The sequence below is a fragment of the Nannospalax galili genome, unplaced genomic scaffold, assembly GCF_000622305.1.
Source record: "Nannospalax galili isolate Female #2095 unplaced genomic scaffold, S.galili_v1.0 scaffold996, whole genome shotgun sequence".
Lineage (NCBI taxonomy): Eukaryota > Metazoa > Chordata > Mammalia > Rodentia > Spalacidae > Nannospalax > Nannospalax galili.
The window spans coordinates 3,463,880-3,486,872 of NW_008339436.1; the positions used below are offsets into that span (position 1 = coordinate 3,463,880).

At 42.8% G+C, this 22,993-nt stretch overlaps 1 protein-coding gene across 2 annotated transcripts in view; it reads left to right on the forward strand.

Moving 5' to 3' along the window:
* Frmpd2 (FERM and PDZ domain containing 2) overlaps window positions 1-22,993 on the forward strand; it is a 103,802-nt gene that overhangs the window by 45,080 nt on the left and 35,729 nt on the right. For both annotated transcript variants that reach the window (XM_017798426.1, XM_008834125.1), the window contains 3 exons: window positions 4,576-4,761; window positions 10,820-10,976; window positions 17,619-17,829. In XM_017798426.1, the coding sequence (XP_017653915.1) occupies window positions 4,576-4,761; window positions 10,820-10,976; window positions 17,619-17,829 (554 nt within the window). The remainder of the gene's footprint in view (window positions 1-4,575; window positions 4,762-10,819; window positions 10,977-17,618; window positions 17,830-22,993) is intronic.

Below are 22,993 nucleotides of genomic sequence, written 5' to 3' on the forward strand. Positions count from 1 at the left end.
AAAATGTGTGTTTGTGTGTGTGTATTTTTAAGGTGGGTGTATATTATATATGCACTTACTTATATGTGTTGATATAATCCTACATTGTCAAAAATTTGAAAACTTACTTTGAAACAATGCACACTCCTTACTACTTCTCGGTGTTGTTTCACATTTAAATTGGCTCCAAAACAGGACTGATAAACAATACTAGATTAATATTTTTCTACATCCATCTTTGGCTCTATTTCTGTTACTTTCACTGAGGGTAGAATCTCGTGTGTAGAGTCACACAGATGGATGGTAGCGAGCAGTTGAAAACCTGTTGCTACATATTGCTGAGACCCCTCGCTTCCCAGTCACCCCTGTACATTTCTTGTCTAACTAGGCTGTCAATACCAGCAGTGCCCTGAATCCTCAGAGCCCATTGCAGAGCCATTACTCCATAAATAGTCACTAGATATTTAATTATAGCTTCTCTAGACTCCTCTTTTTCATTAAAAAAAGAGGAAACCATTCCCAGGTGGCCTCCCGTTGGCCCGGCTCACGGATGCTGCACTCTGCCAATTCATCTCACGCCGAAGCAGACTTGGCAGCAGTCCAGTGCGGGTACCGCTGAACGCCATCCTGTCTGGAAGATTCACAGCTGTGTGAGCATGTTAATTCCAGAACAACCTGTTCAAGTAGCGCACTGTTTTCTACACTTCCTCAATGTCAGAACCATTTTCCAACCCAACTAGAAGTTGTGATGTGTTATATGAAAAAAACTTTTATTTTTGGCTGTCAGAATCATATTGGTTATAGCCTACATATTTTTTCTAGTTAGCATTATAATGAATACATTCCCCAGATGTTGCATATGCTTTATCCTTTGTAAGAGCTGGCAGATAATCTATTTGAAGATAGTATTATCTTTAGGAAATCATTTATTGCCTGGGAGGTATCCTTCGTAACCCATCCTTGCAAGTCTGTACTGAACAGAACTAGGAGAAGGATTTGTTTTCATTATTCAGCACATTTCCTTGGAATACATTCTCAGAAGTGGGGTCAAGACGTGAATTTTTATGAATTTCTTACTGAGCATCGTGAAACAAAAATCCATTTGCTTTTCACAGATTTCAGGGCAGCAAGGCTGCACTCAGGAGGTTCCAATCTCGCTTCTCTGCTGCTGGGAGAACAGGGGCTCCGAGTGGGACAGCTGAGGAAAGGCACCAGGGAAGACAGGAGACAGATAATATTATCTCACTTTTAACAGATTTAAGATGCCCTTGAAGGCATTTATTCATATTTACCAATGTTACAGTCTTTACTGATACCCTGTGTGCTGGATAGCTTTAGTGTCAACTTGACACACCTGGGTTGAGGGAGCCTCCGTTGGGGAATTGCCTCCATAGGACTGGCCTGTGGCCATGTCTGTGGGGCATCTTCTTGATGAGTGATGTGGGTGGTGCCACCCCTGGGCAGGTGGGCCTGTGTTGCATAAGAAAGCAGGCTGAACAGGGGTCAGGGAGCAAACCAGTAAGCAGCGTTCCTCCATGGCCTGTGCTCCAGCTCCTGCCTCCAGATTCCTGCCCTGAGTTCCTACCTTGGGCTCCCTGATGAACTGTGACCTGGGAGATGTAAGACAAATAAACCCTTTCCTCTCCAAGTTGGTAGTGGTCACTCTGGGTAGTGGACACCCTGCACTTTCATTGTTGGGAGGGAACTCTTTGTAGCAGACTCAAGTACCCATATTCCTGTTCCTGCCTTCGAAGTGGGAACTTTGGCAGATTTCTTGGCTCAATTGAACAATTTGTCTCTCAGATATATTCAGTTGTGTAATTATCACTAGATAGTTATGTATACCATACTAAAACAAAAATCTAAACACCATGTTCATTAGTAGAAAATTGTTCTGACATACATAGTAAGAAGAAATTGAAATTATTTTCAAATTGAACCACGTAAATTTGGCCACATATGCTCCAACATACTGACACCAGCTGTTCTTACGGTTCTATGACTTGTTTTACATTTGTTCCAATAGGGCTTGATATTTTGGCTATTCACACCAAGAGGTGACAGGAAACGGAAGTTGACATTACTTTGGGTTACCTGAGCATATTAAAAACAATAGGGGAGGCTAAGTGCTGTTATCATCAGCCTGTAAATCTGTGTGAACAGCAGAGTCAGGCTGAACTATAGGTAACAGAATTTGGAGAGAACAGTGATTGAAAATTTTCAAATAGTCAATAGTTGGTTAATGGGTAGCATCTGTGATATCAAAACTCATATCCCGCATGTGAATGTGATACTTGATTATGTGGCTAAACAGGACTTGTCAATTGTCATGAGATGACATGGAACATCAAGCTGAATCAGATGACTCCAATAATGCTTGTTATTTGTGATAGCAATTCTAGATTTCAAGCATAATACAGGATGAAATTCCTGTAATATCGGTAGTCATTTTCTTTGTGTGCATGTGGGTATGTGTGCATGTGCCCATGTGTGTGTGGAGGCCAGAGGTCAACCTTAAGTATTGTTCCTCAGGAGTCATCCACCTTAATCAGACAGGGTCTTTCACTGGAACCTGGGGCTTGCCGTTTAGGCTAGGCTGGCTTACCAGAGAGCCTCAGGGGTCCTCCTGTCTCTGCCTCCCCAGTGCTGAGATTATAAGCACCCGCCACCTTGCTTTTTTATATAGATGTTCAGGATTGAACTCAGGTCCTCAGTGTTTATATAAGAACTTTATTGGCTGAACTATCTTTCCAACCCTAGTACCTGCTTTCTTTGTTACTTCCTAACAGAACATGTGGCCCAGGTGTGGTGGTGCTTGTCTTTAATCCTAGACCTCCGGAGGCAGAGGCAGAGGCAGAGGCAGGTGGATCTTTGTGAGTTCAAGGCCAGCCTGGTCTACATAGTGAGTTCCAGACCAGCTGGTGCTACAGAGAGACCCTGTCTCAAAAAGACCAAAAAAAAAAAAAAAAAAAAGGCCACAAAGTACATTTTAATAAAATGTTGGAAAAAAGCTTTTCTTTCAATGGACGAATTTGAAGAAGTTGACCTACAGAGACAAATTGTTCAACTGATCTAATTACTTAATTTTTATGTACTTCTATTTTCTCCTTTGAAAAGAGATAGCTACACTTTCCTTTTATGATTATTGTGAAAACTACATCCTAATTGAAACAAAGCCTGGCAATGCTTAACAGCACATTACCAGTTTAAGAATTTTTGGGCCCCCAGTACTTAAGGATAATAGCCCTTTCAGAATAATTAAAAAATAAAGATAAAAAGCTACCACCAAACAACTAAAAAGGTGCAAGCAAGGCATCTTTATTCTCATGAAGGATACTGTAATGCTTTAAAATTGTTTTTTTAGAAACAGCACATCAAATTCCTTAACATGATTTACCTCGTTGTCTTGGGCCAGCCATGCTTTGCCATATTTTAACCAATACCCAGCTTGGCCATGAGCATTTCAATACAAGTGCTCAGTGTTTTTATTAGGTGACAGTGATGATGATCATGATGTCGATGATGATGATGATGACAACAATGATGACAGTGTCTCTCCCAAGCTAAAATCAGGAGGCTCAGCATCTAGAAATTTAATCATAACCTCATGGAGAGCTAGGAGGTCTGCAGAGATTACTCATCAACAGGAGAGAGGTTAACAATGAGTTTGAGAAAGATTAACAAAATTTCTAATTGCTCATTTGTGACTGTGCCTGGATATGAGAAAGTGTGTATAGAGAGGCCATGGGACTCTGCTAAGGGTAGAGATGTAATACCAGACTTCACCAAAGCCCTTCTAAGAGGACTTTTAGGTGTGTCTAGAGCAAGAAGCTCTTTCTGCAGGCCCTTACATACCAATCTGATGAGGACCAGAGCCTTTCTGGTTCAGATAAGAAGAGAGGGCCCAGACGAGAAATGTGACTGCTGTCCAGACAGCAAAACATTTGTGCTTATTTCATGCTCCAAATTCTCTTGAGAATTCTGTTGATCTGATGTAGCTATAAGTGCTGATTGGCCCTTGGTCTCTGAGGCAAGACCTGGACTGTGGGATCCTATGGAGGCATTGCTGGGTGGAAAGCCATGCCGAACTGATGGGTCACTTTTCTCTGTAAGGCGCTCTTGGCTCCATTTGCTGTGAAAGCCAGGCTAGTGATCTGGAAGGCTGCTTGCTATACTTGAGGTTTAGTTTTTATAATTAGAACATGAAAAGGAGAGACCAGATAGTAATGTGGACTATCACTGATATAACTGTGGAAAGGAATCCCTGACCTTGAGCTTTCTCGGGGGAGTCTGGATCCTAAAAATCTTATTCGGGTATTTTTGTCTTTCTGTACTATATTCATAAGAACTGTGTCCCAAATGTTATTTTTAGGTATTCTGCAAATAAAAGATTCTTTAGGTTAAGAAAAAGAAAAAAGCCATCATATCAAAGATATGATTATACTCCAGAGTACGAAAGTCTGTTTAGCCGAGTGTTCCTTAAACTTACTTGGCACTAATAGAAGTCTACTGGGACATTTACCATAAGGGAATTGACGTGCATTACTTTGAATCAGTGAACTTGTCTGTCCTCAGTTGGCCTTTCCCTTATTCCAGGTTGCTCAGCAGCTCCCAGAATATGGAGTGCTGGTTCATCAGGTTTTCCCTGAGAAGAAGAGGCCAGAAGGGGAGATGGCCTTGGGGGTCTGTGCCAAAGGTGTCATAGTCTACAAGGTGGAAACCAACAGCAGAATTGCAGCATCACAGTTTCCATGGAGAGAAACTGGGAAGATTTCAACTCAGGTAAGTGAAGCTCAGTTGATAAGTGAGCTGTACTTGTTTTCCTTTGGTCCGCTGCCACTTTAAGGGGCGGTGGTTATATGACTGTCCCTTGACAAATGTGCTCACAGCCTGTTTTCTGGTACACTGAGGTCTTTGGAGTATTTTGCTAGGGGCTTCTGGGAGGTCCTCAGGAAGCCATTTCTTCCTACTCCCACTTGTAAGCTCCCTCACAAGCTTCTATAAATAGCCTGTAGTGGAAAGGGCTGCACTTTCCCTCTGGACTGTTTACTTAAACTGGGGAGCCCATCCAAGCTGAGAGCAAGGTGAAGTGGGAGATGGAGGAGGGGAACGGGCAGGGTTTTGAAACATCTATCTGTTTCTGTCTCTGCCCAGGCACCTGATGTCTTTCATAAACTTTAGGTGTCCTGACAGACAATGAATGCCACAGACCTTCGATGGCCCTCGAAAAATTTAAAGACTTAAAAAAAACCCCAGAAAATCCAACTCACCATGCATTTGCAATCGTATTTAAACACCATTTGTACCATTCACCTCCTGAATTCAGTTCCTATCAGTTTGGCCCTGGGACCCTGGTAGGTGACTGTCCCTCCCTGCCACATGGCTTATCCAGGCCAGTGTTTGGGTTTCATTTCTAACTCATTTTAAGACAAAATTCTTTTTCTTGTGACCTATATGCTTTACATTTTTTTCTATTTAATTTTCTCCTACTATTTAAAAAGTTCTATTAATTAGATTATTTTTATTATCTGATGTTAGTTTCCTAAGTAAAACATAATTTTTCTTCAATTTCTGAGTATTTCTTTTTTTGTTCTTTTATCTTGGAGTCAATATATTGTCGAAGTACGATTTCCTAATAACTTATCATTTATGGTTAGGAAAAGAAAGCTTGTCTGGAAATACAGGAACTAATTAGAATAGTTTGAGTTCATTAAACTGGCTTGTGTTTTGTCAAGATATTCATGAATTTTTCAGAATTTGGGTTATTTAAATCACCTTAATTCAATTGAAAAATATTTTAAAAATTAAAACTTTTGAATTAAATTCAATACAATTTCATTATTTCTTTTCTATTAAATTTTTTTTCACGTATTTATTTTTATGTGTCCATGTGTTTTGCCTGCATTTAAGTGCACCCACATTGTGTAATACCTGAACAGGTCAGAAAAGGGTGTTGGAGCCTGTGGAACTAGAGTTACAGATAGTTGTGAACTGCCAAGTGAGTGCTGGGACCTGAACCCAGGTTCTCTGCAAGAGCAGCCAATGCTTTTAACTGCTGAACCATCTCTCCAGGCCCTACATTATTTCTTATTTTCCTTGCTGCATGTTTAACCAACCAAAGTTTTCAATGTGATTTCTCTAAAACATTTGTAAAAATTCAGATGCTCTAAGTAGTAGTTTTGAAACATGGAAATGTTTGAGCCCATAAAGCTCAACAGCCTCCGGGTGTGTTTAATTTTTACAGGTGTATATTTTCTCAGTACTAGGGCTTTTTTTTTTTATTAAATCTGAGAAGTTATCAAATTCACAAGCTCAAAGAAGCTATTTAATTAGGGCTTCCATCTCCTGACAATCTTCTTCCTTGGCATGGATGGCTTGTTGTGCTGGAAAGTCATCCTGTGATGTAATATCACCAGCTGCTTATCGCCAGTTAACTTCTTCCTCAGAAAATGATGAGAACTCTTCGTGCTTCTGCAAGCCCCATGTAATGAACTCTTTGAATAATGAGAGAATTCCTCCAGGAAGCTCACTTCAGTGTTGTTTACGAAGAGCCGGATGCCAAGATGCTTCAAAGAATCACAGCTCATTCAAACTACCAGTCTGCAGGAAAGTAGCCAAGGCAATAGAAAGAGATGCATTTTCAAAGAATATGAAGCCTGCCTACATTGGCATCTATGCATGGTTGATTAGCCAGTCAAAAATTGTTCCCTTTCCTTCTAGAGCAAGGAGCCTAGCCATGTTGTAACTGTTCTTGTTTACCAGCACAGGTTCAAATCTCTGTGACAAATGTATGGAGCAGAAAAAACTATACCAGACCCTTTTTAAGAAAAAGGATGCAAAGCTAACACAAGAAAGGGAATTTAATTTAAAATGAGAAATCCTCCAAACTTCCAAACTTTAAGGACTTGAGAAAATAAATAGCACAAATGCCAGAAAAATACTGACCAGTTAACTTCCTAGCAAAGCCCATAATATTTTTTTCTCTTGTCAAATGGCATATTCTTTGATTATTTTCTCATATGAAAACACTTCTGCAACATCATTTTATTTAGAAAGAGTAGAAGTGCAGTTTCAATTTTCTTTCAGTATAGATAATTGAAATTTCTTTTTATTGCAGGTAGGATAGTTAAAATGCACAGCTTTGAACAGAGACACACTTGCTCTTTGAAGCATCGCCATAGGTTTCTTTGCTACAGATGTAGCAATTTTTCCTTCCTTCTTTCTTTCTTTCTTTCTTTCTTTCTTTCTTTCTTTCTTTCTTTCTTTCTTTCTTTCTTTCTTTCGTGTGTTACAAGGGGATGACACCAAGGTCTGTGCATACTAGGCAAATGTTTTACCACTGAGCTACACTCTGTTCATAAAGTGTCAGCAATCTAACACATTCTATTTTATGTGATTTCTATCAAAAGAAAAACTTTAATGTAGTGCGATTGGTTGTTTTTGAGAGCTAAATCGTAATTTTAAATTCCCGATGACTGTGAAAGTTACCCTTGGGGCATCTACTGGCTCTGTGTATTTCAGCTTCCCTCTAGGTGCTGAGTACAGTAAGGCATAGTTTCACATGGCTGCCAGTCTTCCACCTTTGTGTTGTGACCTGAGTATATCTGCCCAGTGGAAATGTTTTCTGAGACACCTGATAACAAAGTAACTATTGTAAAAGATACTGCAAGTGACATAAAAATAAATCATAACAAATCTAAAGTAGCCTGAACTCACTTTCTGTTCCTACATCATCAGTACTAGTACTACCCAGTGAAGGGTACAGGAAGGATAGTGTGTTAGTCAGCTCTCCTTCCCTATAATAAAATACCTGAGGTAATTAACTTATAAATACAAAAGATTTGTTTTGGCTCACAGTTGTACTGGTGCCAGTCTATGGTTGATCTGCTATGCTGCTTTGGGCCAGTGGTAAGGTAACATATGATGGTGCGAGGGCCTGGAGGAGCAAAACCATTTACATATTATGGCACAGGAGCAAAGCAACAGAGGGAGAGATGGGTTCCAATATCCTCTTCAGGGTCATGCCCTAATGACCTAACTTTCTCCCCCTAGGCTCCACCTACTGAAGGTTCTATCACTTCCAATAGTGCTTCCCTGGGGACCAAGCCTTTAACACATGCACCTTTGGTGGATATTTAAGATCCAAATTAGAGTAGAAGGGTAGTCAGAGGAGAAAAGACTCAATGGTCTTGAGGAATTACAGTGGAAACACCTTACTGTCTACATATTACCAGAGCATGTGGACATGTTGCCAGACTCTCACCCACCTACCCCAAAGGATGTGCCTGGGTGAACGCTCTGGAGCTTCAGCTTCATGAATTTCAGGGCAAATCTGCCTCTGCCTTGAAGAATATAACTGTTTGCAAAAATGTAGAAAAACACACAGGTAAGTCAACAAAGAGGCGAGCAAGCAGCAACAGCTATGAAAATGCTCTGAATGGTAAACTGATGCTTTGAAATAAACAAGTTGTTATAGAAGCACCTGGAATGTACCACAACGACTGGGGGCTTAAAGAAAGAAGTTCATGTCTGTGCCAAAACCCCTGAGGTTGAAGTTATATATCAACTTATCCATCAAGCAACTCACCCTGAAGCAAGTTTGCTATAGACATGGATTTCCTATTAAGTGATGCTATCAGTGATAACTAGAAATAAACTTCAGTCCACTATCATAAAGACTGTCTTAAGCTTTATGCCAAGAAACAGGGTAGCTATATTCCACTTTCTCTTAAATCCCTTGGAGCTCTGGCATTCAAATGGGAGAGCTTTGTTGATAGTGTCTACTAACGAAGTATATGAATTCTGAGCAAATTTGGAAAAATGTATACTAAATGATTAATTGAATACCAAGAAATTATTGTTAAGACCATCTGGATGCTCAGGAGAGCACAGTATTAAAGAGATTCGAGGTAAAGCATAGTTCAGCTGGATTCAGTCTATTCACATTGACAGGCAGCTCAGAGCTACATTTGTCAACAAAAGCAAAGGATGTTTAGAAAGTGATTAAATTGTCTAAAATTAGGTTAACAGTGAAAAGGATCTCTCAGAGGAAAAGCAATGGATACTGTTCTAGTTTGCTTTCTGTTGCTGTGAGAAACACCATGACCAAAAGTAACCTGGGCAAGGAAAGAGTTTTATTTGTCTTACAGCTCACAGTCCATCATCCAGGGGAGCCGAGGCAGGAACTGAAGCAGAGACCATGGACGAATGCTACTTACTGGCTTGTTCCCTCTGGCTTGCTTAGCTAGCTTTCTTATACAGCCCAGGCTTTCTGGGTTGGCCCCTCCTTCATTAATTAGCAATCAAAAAAATGCCCCACAGATATGTCTACAGGTCAGGCTGGTGGAAGAAATTCCTCAATTCAGGTTCTGTCTTCCCAAGTATGTCATATTGACAACCACGATTAGCCATCAAAAGTAATTACCTGCCTTTTGTCAGCAACTGACTTGTGTGAGTGGAGTTTCTTAGACATGATATGAGGAGATAAAATAGATTAGCCTTCAGGAGGATCAAGTCTAGAGGGTTCTCTCAAGTATAAACTCTGTCTTAATAATATAAGTTTACCTTCATAGAAACAAGCTCAATGTTCTTACTAGAATTGCGAGTTTATTTGGAAGTATATATAAATTCATACTTAATGTACTTCTCTTGCTTTGCTCTGATATGGTCAGAAGTTACGATTCTGACCCTGATGCTCCATCTAGATAGCCCCATGTGGTAGTCTTCCCCAGTGTAACCAGTAAGTCATACAAATACTAACAGTCAGTCTATAGCCTTGAAGATAAAATATAGGAAGCATTTCTTGGTGTAAGTTCAATTCCTACTGCGTTCTGAGGATTCTTGCTCTGTTTGTAAAGATAGTGGTAGGCCCTCCCTCATTCTGTAGCCATGTAGACAAGATGCATAAATGCTCATGAAGCTCTTAGCACAGGACCTGGAACATAATTGCAACCCAGGCACCAGAAAGCTCTGGTTTCTTTTGCCTTGTGTAGGACAGAAATCAAGACAAGTGAAAGTTTATTGTAGAAAATAAGTGCAGACATCCCATAGGCAGAGCAGACAGGAACAAGGATACATGCTACATCTCATGGTGTTCGCGTTTTTTCCAGACAAGGGAGGAGGCGTTCAGTGCGCATGTGCCACTTTGCACACAGCTCAAAATATGCTTATGTTTTTGTTCTGGCTCCCTGGCAGGTGGAGATTTTCATTATGCTAATGTATTCTAATGAGGCATAATGAGGATCCAGGTCAGTTCCTGGTCAATTTCATTACCATCTTGATGGTAGCTGGCTTTAGCTGGTTTGCCAGTAACTCACTTTTGCTCGGAGCTCAGATTTTCTGCTTGCTTATCTCAACCAGGGCAGCTGCCTGCTTGTCTTCTGCTGGCTGCCTGTCTCATCAAAGCAAGAAGTATTAGGACACACGGGTGCTTTCTGTATTTTCTTTACCAGCTGACGTTTTGTCTTGGAGCTTGTACAACAAAAACAATGGGAATTTCGTCACTCACACCGAGGATTAGGTTCCCTCCTCATGAGGACCAAATGTCCACTGACTCATTTCATGTTCTTTCCCAGCATGCTCCTTGACAATAGCAACAGACTTATAAACAAACATTTGGTTTATGAAGGGAGGAAAAAAAAGTAAGAGAGGGATTTTCTTTAACCTAAGGAGGGAAAATAATATTGGGCCATTGTCAGAAAACACCTGCCATGCCCTTCTAGAAGCCTGGCATGCTGCTATTGAATGGTGGAGCTGAGCATTTGTTACTCTCTGATTACTTGCATTTCAAGGGAGGGGCAAGGATGGTCAGTATTCCAAAGTCTGTGTTTGTTTCCTTCAGAGAAAAAAGTTCACCATCACCAGCAGTGTCACTGGAGAAAAGCACACATTTGTCACTGATTCGGCCAAGACCTGTAAATACTTACTGGGCCTCTGCTCTGCTCAGCACAGGTTTAATGCACAGATGAGTTCTGAGCAGCCTCCTCATCTTTTAAGTGGTGAGTATATATTACCATCACAACACACACTTTGACAAGTTTATTCTTTCATAAAATAATTTCTATGAAAAGACATAGTTGAGCCAGGAATCACCAAAAAGTCTAAAATTGCTGCCAATAATGACAGAAACACAATAAAAATGAGGTATAGATTTTCTTCTCAGATTGAAAAAACTAAAATAAACAACACAAGGAGGGTAAATTGACACAATCTTCCCAGAATGCAATTGGAAAACAATCAATCTATTATCTATCATCTATCTATCTATCTATCTATCTATCTATCTATCTATCTATCTATCTATCTATCTATCTATCTATCTATCTATCTATCTATCTATCTATCTATCTATCTATCTATCTATCTATCTATCTATCTATCTATCTATCTATCTATCTATCTATCTATCTATCTATCTATCTATCTATCTATCTATCTATCTATCTATCTATCTATCTATCTATCTATCTATCTATCTATCTATCTATCTATCTATCTATCTATCTATCTATCTATCTATCTATCTATCTATCTATCTATCTATCTATCTATCTATCTATCTATCTATCTATCTATCACCTATCTATCTATCACCTATCTATCTATCTATCTATCTATCTATCTATCTAAGCATTATTTCTCCTCCTGTTCATAAAAGGGAACAATGAGGGACAGTGTTTGACAGTGTAATAAGCTCCTGGGAACTTGCCAGGGATACAGAATCTCAGATCCCATCCCACACTCACTGAATCCATATGTGCAGAAGAACCTAAGTGATTTGAACACAAGGACAAGATGGAGAAGCTGTGGCTAACAATGAGGCCTGTAGGGTCCCATAGACCCAGCCAAGTGCCGCTTAGCAGTGGTGTGGCTTTTGGTAGCTCATGTCCTCTGTCTGAGCCTATGTCCTCATTTAAACAACAATGACCCTCTCAGGTTTGTGTTGAGCTCCAAGTGCAACAGAGATGCAACAGTTTTAGCTTAATGCTCAGCACTCAGTGTACCATGTGAATGGTGGCAGTGGCTTCGGCCTATGGGGTTTGGTTCTGTGCCAGCCAACTTATATGGCCTCCATAACACTGGGTTTTAGAAGCCAGTCCGTGACTTGAAATCAATGGGGAACAAAATCAGAGTTCTCAAAGACCCAAACACAGAGAGTAAAGAAAGGCAGCACAGTACAGCAGAAGAAACAAACACATGAGTATTGAAATCATGGACTGCTAGTTTCAGGATATTTCCAGGGAGATGGAGATGATGAATGCGAATTAATTAGACCCCATTACCTGACATTACTGAGATACCATGTGTGAAGCGCTATCAATACTGCATTTATTGCCCGATTTCAGCAATGTTAAAATATTTATACAGACTCTTTGAGCTCACTTGTGAAAATAGTCCTTCCAGGCCTGTTTTGTTCATAATATACTGTTTTCTCAGCCTGCAGATTCTGTCATCTTAGGAGTGTTCAGGAATCTCACTTTCATTTACATTCAAAAGACCCATGTAGTTGATTCCCCTTGCTTCTTAAGAATTTCTGTATGAGGACTCTCTGCAGATACCATTCTCTCACTCTCTTTCTCTCTCTCTGTGCATATGAGTGCATGTGTATGTACATGCATGTGGAAATTAGAAGACCAACCTCAGGTGTTGTTCCTCAGGAGCTGTCTACCTTCTGTTTCAAAACAGGGTCTCTCACTGTCCTGAGGCTTGCTGATTAGGTTAGTTTGACTGGCCAGTGAACTTCAGGGTTCTGCCTGTCTCAACCTCCTCAGTGCTGGGATTAAAAGTGCTTTCCTCTATGTCTGACTTTTCTGTGTGGGTTCTGGGGTTCAAACTCAGGTCCTTGTGCATGTGGGACAAGCACTTCACCAACTGAGCCATCACCTAGACCCCAGACACCATTTTCAATGCTGTACAGAGTAGAGAGCTGACCACCTCTTTCTGTCCCCTGATTCAGTTCCATGGTTGGTTTCTTCCATTGGCTTCTCTTCGCCATGATCTTTGTCTTGTTCCAATGGGACTATCTGTCACCCACTCTGCAGAAAACTGAAAATGATCTATACCCTCTCTTCCCACCTCACGTCCAGTGGGCTTGCTGCCGAGACTCACATCCTTGTTAGCTAGAATTTATTATTTTTATTTTATGTGTGTGAGTATTTTGCCTGCACGTAAGTGCACCTATGTTATACAGTGACTGTAGAGGCCAGAAGGGGGCATTAGATGCACTGGAACTGGAGTTATGGATGGTTGTTAGCAGCCATGTGGGTGCTGGGAATTGAACCTGGGTCCTCTGCAAGAGAGATCTTAACTGCTGAACCATCTCTCCAGCTCCATTAACTGGCCTTTTGAAAGGACCAATTCAGTCATATTCTTCCATGTTGAAACTTGCCCACAGTTCCATGTTGTCAGCAGAGATAAGTCCTATGTCCTGAGGACAGCGTGTCGGACTTCTTCCAGTTCTGGCTCCAACCTTAGCTTCTTTCTTGTCCCACTTCCTCTCTTGCTTTCCAGCTGTCTTGCATGCCATCTTGATGCTGCCAAAACACCATGTCTCAGGTTTCTAGGCCTTTGTTCTCATTGGCTGTATTGGTTAGTATTGGTTGTCAACTTGACAGGGTCTAGAATCAGCTATGAGACAGGCCTCTGCACATGCCTTGTGAAGGATTATCTGAATTTAGGTTAGTTCTGGGTATGCCTGTGAGGGATTTAGACTAGATTAACTGAGGCGAGACGACCCACCTTAACTATGGGTGGCATCATTTCTATGGGTGGGGTCCTTTTCTAAAAGGGAGAAAGCAATCTGATCACCAGCATTTATCCCTCTGCTTCTTGCCTGTGGAAGCAATGTGACCAGCAATCTCATGCTCCTGTTCCCATATCTTCCCTGCCGTGATGGACTTCCCCATGAACTGTGAGACAAAATAAACCTTTCTTTCCCATAAGTTGCTTTTGTCAGGTATTTGATCACCACAATGAGAAAAGAAATCAATACAGTGACCTCCACCTGGGATGCTTTTCCAACCCCTCTGGACTCATACTACCAAGATGAGCCCAGTTCTAGAGTAAGTTAAAGGGAACCTCTACCTTGAAGTCCTTCCTGATTGGCTGCCCCCATCCTTCCCAGATGGAGTGCACCACTGCCTCCTTTTGCAGACCTCTGTCTTTTCATCGGTAACATCGTCTATTTTCTGTTGTGTCTACATCTGTCTCTAGTTTGTGATACATGAATTTCTTAATGGTAGGGGCAGTATTCCACAATCTTCCCAGTTCTATTACAGACCAGAGATATGCCAAATAGGAAGTGGTTGATACATGTTTTTTAAATTGACTCATTGGTTAATTAATTGTAGTCCAGACTGGCCTTAAACTCATGATCTTCCTGCCTTAGCCTTCCAAGTGCTGGCTTATAGGTTTGTGCTACCAGGCCTGGCTCCAATACCTGTTTCTTAAATGAAGGAATGAATGGATAGATGATTTAGATGGAAATAAAGTTACTTAATAGTTTTCTTCTTTTGATATTACAAATGATACTGGGATAAACATCATTGGAGGAAATATTTTTCTGGCTCTAGTGTCATTGCTCAAGCTCAGGAGTATAATTAATGGTTTCGAAGCTAGGGCATTTTGAAGGCCTGTGCTGTATTCCTGAGTGTGGTGTTGATGCCCCCATGTTATCCTGCCTGGTTTTTTGCAGAGTAAATGTCATTGGGTTTTCTGCATCATTTGATAGGTAAAAACGATTTCCGACTGTTGCTTTGTTTTGTTTCTTTGATGGGTGAAAAGCTGAACATTTTCCAACTGTTTCTTAGTCATTCTTCTGTGAATTATCTCAACAAGCACATTATTTCATAGCTATATTTGGAGAGAATATTTTTCTTTTTACCTTGGAGAAAGAAAAATCACTGAACTTCTATGAGTGTACAATTCCAGGACTAAATGAGGCAGGATCTGTCATTACTGCCTAGTGAACCCACAGCCTTTTCTCAGCCCTTTCTGCTGGGGGCGGTTCAGGGCTATGGGGATGTGCTTGGCCCTTCTGGGAGCCTGTGCTTACAGGATTGCCCTTGGGATGCCCAGGGTTTCACCTTAGTGACTTTTCCCTGGTGGCCTTGGCTCATGGTATTTGGGAATTTGGGATGCTATAAATAACTTGGACTTGATTCTTCAACATCCAGACACATTCAGATATCTATCTATCAGCTACTTTATTGGTGTAATCCACAGGCAGTGGACAGACACTTTTCCCTTGGCATTCCAGTGGCTTTGAGACATCCTTTCTTCCATCCTTTCTTGGCAACCCTTTCTTCCATTTCTGAAAGACCACCACTCTTGGCTCTTCTACCTAGCAAAAGATATTCCCCACACTGTTGGTGTACCAGGGCAATGCCACGGAGATGGAACTGAGGCCTGCTGACATCGGTCCTCTGCTTCTGCTCAGTCTGTCACACTGAGTGCTTTGTTCCTGTGATCTCCATCTCTCACCTTGCTACCTGGCTTCTGTCCTGTGTACAGAGTGGGACTGGTGACAATGGTCCCCAGTTCCTGCTGAGTCTGTGATACTGAGTGCTTTGCTCCTGTGATCTGCCCCCATGCCTCACCTTGCTGTGTCACCTCTAACGTATGCATGGAGTGCCCCTTAGCCCCCAATACTCTCCAGTTTTTCACTGGGGACATAGCTCCTCTAAGAACTGAGAAATGTGGGGCTAGCACCCCTCTGCTCCCTTCTATGCTTCTCTTTTCCTAAGGGACAGATGCTTCCTGGAATCTCAATCTCTCCATAGTCCTGTTTGAAACCACTAAGCCTCTCTGGACTGAGACCTGCCTTCCCATCTCTGTCTAGGAACTTCCCAAAGGGGTTAGGAGTCATATCTGCCATGGTTAGGTCCAAGATCACTGTCCCTTCAGGCCCTGGTGATGGGAAGGTTGGGGGTAGTTTAGGTGACTCTCCAGCGCTGCAGTCTGTGGCTCAGGGTCTTTGCCATTCTCACTGTCCAATGTGGACTAAGGAGTAAGAAGACTGAGTGTGAAACCTGCTCTAACACTGTCTTTGGGGCCAGAATTAAACTATCAATTTTCTCTTAGCTTCACATTTCCTTACCTATAAAATAGATTCAATCTCTACCTTAGACAGTTAACAGTCAATAGTGAATGAGAAAATGCAGGTAACAGGGCTTGCCACTGTTCCTGCCACGTAGGATGTATTTCATCAACACTAGCTATTGGTATTGTGTTGTATCTGACAGGCCTAAGCTCTGGAGTCAGACTGAAATTTGTGCAAAATTCACGTCATGTTCAAATTACTCACATTCCTCCATCCTTTCTTGACTACTGTATGTGAGGGATGGTACCCCAGTCCTCCTATACCTCCATATTCTCCTTTTAAATAGTTAGCTTTTTCAGAGGGAAGAGCCCAGTCAACAAACCAGACACTACTGTAGGAAAGAGAGGGTCTGCTTGAGTAATTAAGTGTTCCCTACTCCCTCAAGCAGAGGTGCTTTACCTTACTGTACTTTACATGTGCATACCCACACATGCACATCACATTCACAGGTAACAGAAACATACCATATACATACATCATATCTCACACATCACATCCCAAATACACTGTACCCCCACATGCACACACAGATACCACATACACATATATACATAGATACCATACATACACACATACAGAACAATGGGGGAGGGGGCCCATGAACATTATGCATACTGATTTTCTTCTTGGTTTTAGTAGGGAAGAGATGGCTTGCAGACAGCCAACATTTTCTTCTCAAAATACAGATGCAAGTCAGGCATGATGGTGCACACATGTAATCCCAGCACTTAGGAGGTGAAGGCAAAGGATCAGGAGTTCAAGGTCATCCTTGGCTACAATGAAAGTTCCAGGCCAGCTATAAGAGACCCTATTTCAAAAACAACAACGACAACAAAACAAACAAATCAACAGCAACAAAAGATGCAGCTTTGAGCAAAACCTTGCTAACTTAAGAGATCTATCGATTAAACCCCAATTTTCTATGAACAACACAAACACTTTTAGTAGGGTGTCCCTCATGACAATGGTCTTGATTTCAAGGTGTCACCAGACTCATTTATTCAGCTTTCTAAGAAGAGACAAAGGAAGGAATCGAAAGTGAGGGTCCTATGCATATAATGTATGCTTACATGTCAGACAAGAGATTCTTACATGGGATAGTACTGCCAGGGCAAAGGAAGTTGTATAGCGAGAACCCAGGTGCTTTGACGTCCCATTGGACTTCAGTCCTTCCCACAGTACTGTTTGTGAGGGCAGATCTATAAGGGTAGATGCAGAACAGGCTGTGGCAGCTAACTTTTTCCAGGCCCTTCAGGAGCTTTGGGTAGCACCAGTTAGAAGAGGCTCCTTCCTGTATCCTATTCTATCAGCTATAGGATGAAGAAGCGTCGTGTCTCTCTTTTCTTAGGTTTCTAAAGGGCCTTTCATTAGCAAGTGCTGATCACAGGGACTCCCCAAATTAGCAGAAGGTAAAATGTCAAGTCTCTTAGTGAGAAAAAGAACAAGGAAAAGAAAGCCAGGGTCAGGGGTGTATCATTTCAAGAGCAATGAAAGAAACCAGTATCATCTTGTGTGTCTGTCCTTTTCTCCTCTAATTCAGGTCAGGATAAGTTTTTACAGATAGCCAACTTGAACTCTGCACACCAGGCCCAGGCCAACCCTCTCACTTGGATTCAGAGACTGTCAAGCTCAGAAAATGAGTTGTGTGTACCCAGGTTGCAGAATGCTGTGGGAGGCCCACTGAGTGCATCCCTGGAAAATGTCAACATGGAAAGCAGCAAGAAGACCAGGACAGAGGGAATCAGAAGCAGGTAGGCTTTGTTCCTTCCTCTGAGTCTAGACTACCAGGCACTGGAGCCACCTGTACCCGAAGCAGGTGTTTAAAGAGTGTTGGAGCCTACAGAATGTGTATGTTCACTGGGTTGCTGTCAGCAGTAACTCCTTGTTATTGACTGGGTTTGTACTGCATAGTGAGGCATGCTTGCATCCCCAGAATTTGGGCAATAATTTTCTAAGCAAGCATCTCAGTTAATAGATTTACTGGAGACTACAAAGCTTAAGGTGGTCATCATAGGGCCAGATCTCACTTCCTTGCCCTCCTGCTTATGTCTTCTGGTGGAAATAGTCAGATGATAACTGGAAACTGAGGAGGGAAAAATTCATATATGCCAATAAGCCTTTTTGGCTTACGGTAAGCTGTTGGCACTTGTTCATACCAGCTGACTTAACCCATATAACTCTGAAATATTTTCATCATTATCCCCATTTTCCAAAAGGGGAACCTGAAGGAGTTAGGATTCAAACCCATCAATCTGCCCTGGGGACTGTACTCTTAACCCTAACATCATGCTGCCTTCCAGGTTGATGGGTTGCTTGTCATTTAAATTCAATTGTGAAACAAGGAACTCATAAATGCAGTGTTCCATTGTAAAACAATGATCCATACATTTAAAAATAGCCTAGAACTTGGATTACGCTTAAAATGCAAGTTATATAAATAGCATTGATTCCCAGGCTGTGCACGACTGAGGAGGGTTACTGCAGGAGCTGTTTTTTGTTTGGGGGAGGGGCGGGGGCGAATTATACATCTGCTCTAGCAGGAGGGAATGGATGATTCATTTGAACAGAAATGCATGTACATATGTAGATACCTTAAAGTAATGCTTAGAAAATTATTGCCCAAATTCTGCTGATGCAAACGCATTATGCAGCACAACTCAATCAATAATAAAGAAGCAAAACTGTTCTGAGCATCTGTGGCTGTCTAACGGACCAACCCAGCACAGTGGCATGAACCAATGGCCATTTTGTTACAACTTTGTGGGTTAGAAAATGAGGCAGAACTTGGTTGCATGATCCTTCAGCTTCATGTGGTATTAAGGGGGTCATGATGGTTCCCCTGTGGGGAGGTGGCTGGGATATACCGCATGCTAGTCCTGTCTCTCTCCCTATGTAACCTTGAGCTCTTTCGATACAGTGGCTCTAGCAAGGGTCTTCACAGCTGCTCTGGGCCCTGAGAGCACAGGGAGAGCTGACCAGTCCTCCAAGTCCAACCTGGAGCCACCATGTCATTCCTTTTGCCATCAGTCCCAGCTCGGCACAGACTCAAAGGGAGTAGAAATGGGGTACACCTCAATGTGTGAGAGTCAGAGGATCTGTGGCCATCTTTTATCAGTCACCCACACCCATGGCACTTTATAGCACTTTGTTGTTTCGAAGGCAGAAGTGGGCTGGTGGGATGGCTTAATGGGTAAGGCACTTGCCACCATGGCTGGCAACCTGAGTTCTATCTCTAGGACCCTGTGCTGGACAGCTTTAGTGTGAACTTGACACACCTGGGTTGAAGGAGCCTCAATTGGGGAATTGACTCCATTAGACTGGCCTGTGGCCATGTCTGTGGGGCATCTTCTTGATTGTTGAGTGATGTGGGAGGGCCCAGCCCACTGTGGGTAGTGCTACCCCTGGGCAGGTAGCCCTGTGTTGGATAAGAGAGCAAGCTGAGCAGGGGTCAGGGGAGCAAGCCAGTAAGCAGCATTCCTCCATGGCCTGTGCTCCAGTTCCTGCCTCCAGGTTCCTGACCTGAATTCCTACTTTGGGCTCCCTGATGAATTACAACCTGGGAGATGTAAGCTGAATAAACCCTTTCCTCCCCAAGTTGGTAGTGGTCAGAATATTTTGTCACAGCAATGAAGAAACAAACTAGGACAGACCCACATGATAGAAGGAAGAACCAACTTTCACAAGTTGTCCTCTGACCTCCACATACACGCTGTGGCACATGTGCGCTCACACATGTGAATATACATATACACATACACACACCCACAAAATAAATGTAATTAAAATGTGAATTAAAAAAAGGAAAAGGCAGAAGCAGCCATGTCTGATTTAAGGCACTGTACTAGCTTTCTGTTGCTGTGATAAAACACCTGTGATAATCAACCTAATAAGAAGAAAGGTTAATTTTGGCTCACAGTTTGTAGTTTCAATCCATGGTCAACAGGCTCCAGTGATTTTGGGCCTATGGTGAGGCAGCACACCATAGCAGATGTTTGCAGTGGAGGAAGCTTGACTTCACAGTTGGAGGAAAAGAAGAAGGGCTAAAGGAAGGAGTTGGACTTCTAATATCCCCTCCCTTTAAGAACACAGAGGCCTAAGGACCTCTGCTGTGGTTTGGACAGGAAGTGCCCTTTAAAAAGGCTCACACACTGAGAACTTGGCTCCTGGATGGTGACAATATTTTGGGAAATGCTGGACATTTTAAGAGGTGGTACCTGTGTGAAAGAAATAGGTCACCGGGGGAAGGTCCTTAGGGGTATGTTGTGTCTGGCCCCTTCTGTCTCTCCACTTCCTGTCTTCCATGAGGTGAGTAACCTCTGCTGTGTGTTTCCACCACCATTATGTTCTACCTCTCTGACTCCAAAATCAGCAGTGTCAAAGACTATGACCTAAAAACCTCTGACACTGTGAGCCAAAGTAAATCCTTCCTCCCTTGCGCTGCTTATCAGATATTTTATCATAGCCACACAAAGTCTGACTAGTATAGCCTCGTACCGTGCTTGCCTCTTAAAGGCCCTGCTTCCTAATAGAGCCACATGCAAGGACCTCGCCTTTAACACATGGACTTTGCAGGACACTTCTCCAAACCATAGCAACCATCTCGAGAAAAGTCTTGACTACATTAGTCTTGAGAACAATGGGATTTCCAGCGACCAGGGTCATCATGGTGGGGGCTCTTCAGCACTGCCTGGAGGCCTGCCACCCAACAGGAAGATGAAAGAGTTCAGTAAACTCCACTGCTTCTGCCTCTCATGCTCAGGTCGGGGTTACTTCATGAATGACCAGTTTGCACAACCCCATATAACCCGCTTCAGAGGTTACTGGTGACCTTTAGGTGAAGCAGGAAGTCTAGGACTTGACTGAGTTCTTGGCCATTTGGAAGTCCTACTCTCTGCCCCTCTTTGCCCCCGAGAAGCACAACTGGAACCAGTGACTTGAGGCAGGTGGGTTTCTATGGAGATGGGTCCTTGAAGGAGTGAGCAGGAGAGTGAGTTGGGCAGGGGAGGTAACATCAGTCCAGGGGGGGCAGGTCATAAAGGAACTGTTGGGGGCAACCAGGGCTCAATTCCACTTCTAAGGAAGTGTACAGAAGGCTTCTCACAGTTATCAATAGAAGGACTGGAGGGTGGACAGTCAAGTACCCGTGCCATCCTCTTCTGACTGAAGGGTATCTGTCGGGAATTGGCTCCCTCATACTTTTGGATAAGGTGGGAGAAGGGAGTGGATGAGGGGGGCTCCCAAGGTGTACAGGAGGCTCTAGGGAAGAAAGAGGACTGCATTTTAAGTAGGACATTGTCAGCATGAGCTAAGCTGAGCCTGCTCCCATGGCTGAAGTTGAAGACCAAGGTGGACTAAGGGCTGTGATGGTGTCTGTAGTGCATTGACTCTCTTGGTGACACAGAAGACACACTCAACTTTCTGCTGTGGCTTGTGTAAAGATGACTCAGCCAAAAGTGCTCTTCAGTTTGGGCTATGGAGTGATCTCAGTTTCATGAGGGTCCCTTGCCAATTCCTGCTTAGCTGTCTAGGGCTGTATGATCCTGAGCAAGCTAGTTAACATGCGCATGCCTCAGTTTCCTCATCCAACCACTGTTGTTAACAGTAATACCCACCCTGTTGGATGGCAGTGGCAATTAAACGATGTGATCAAACACTGGGCGTTGGCAGAGTGCGTGGTCCTGATGTTGGAGCACATTCCTTAATTTTTAGGACAGATAGTAAGAACACACCTCCTCTTATGTGGGGCAGGATGGGTTAAAGGCTTCTCCCCGTTTGTTTTCTGTTGCTGTGATAAAACATCATGACCAAAATCAACTTGGGGAGGAGAGAGTTTATTTGGCTTACATGTCACAGTCCATTATCAAGGAAAGCAGAAGCAGGAATTCAGGGCAGGAACCTGGAGGCTGGAACAGAAGCACAGACCACAGAGTAGGACTGCTTACTGGTTTGCTCCTCTGGCTTGTGCTCAGCCTGCTTTCTTGTACAACCTAGGACCACCTGCCTAGGAGTGGCACCACACACTGTGGGCTGGGCAGTCCAGTATCACTCAACAGTTAAGAGAATGCTTCCCAGATGTGCCCTCAGACATGCCCCCAGGCCAGTCTGATAGAGGAAATTCCCCAGTTGAGGTTCCCTCTTTCCAGGTGTGTCAGTTGACAGCTGAAGCCAACCTTGACAAGGCCTGAGACAGGCATAGGTACAGCACTGTGGCTCCCTTGCTGGTGAGGATTGGAGAGGGTTGCTTGGAGAGGTGACATCAGGTCTTGATTGGCAGGTAGGATTTGGATTCAGTTATGGGAAAGCCTGTTAATCCTACTAGAAAAATTAGTTCAGTGCCTACTGCATGCCTGGCCTGGCTGGGTGCTGATGACTCAGTATTAATAGGATAGACATGGTCCCTGCCTCCTGGTGCTCAGACCAGACAGGATCACATGGGAATGATGGCTTTGCATTTGAGGCATGTGGCTGGAACCAGGGTGGGAAGGACGGGACGGTTTGTGATGCTGACACTGAAGGGCTCTCCCATTACCGCTGCCGTATACAGCAGTTCTTTATACAGAGCTTCTGGGAACAGAGCTGCTAGCCACCTTCCTGTCACCTCAGAAGCCTTTCCTGACTGCCCAGCCTTTGCTGGCTCCTCCATTCCACCGGCTCCATTTAGGACACCCCCTCCCTGTGTCTGCCCACCCCAATATGCACATGCTTTTATCCGTCTGCTCTGGTAAGTGCTGAAACTCCTAAGAATAGCAACATGCCAGTTGTATCCCCAGCACTGAGGCCAGAATGTGGAAGTTTTCAGTAGATAGATTTTGAAAGGTTTGCATTTTAAGAAAAAAAAAAAAAAAAAAAAAACCTCTTTAACACCCAAACCATACCTGAAAGAAAAGTGCTAAATGAGGTGAACAGTTGGGTGGC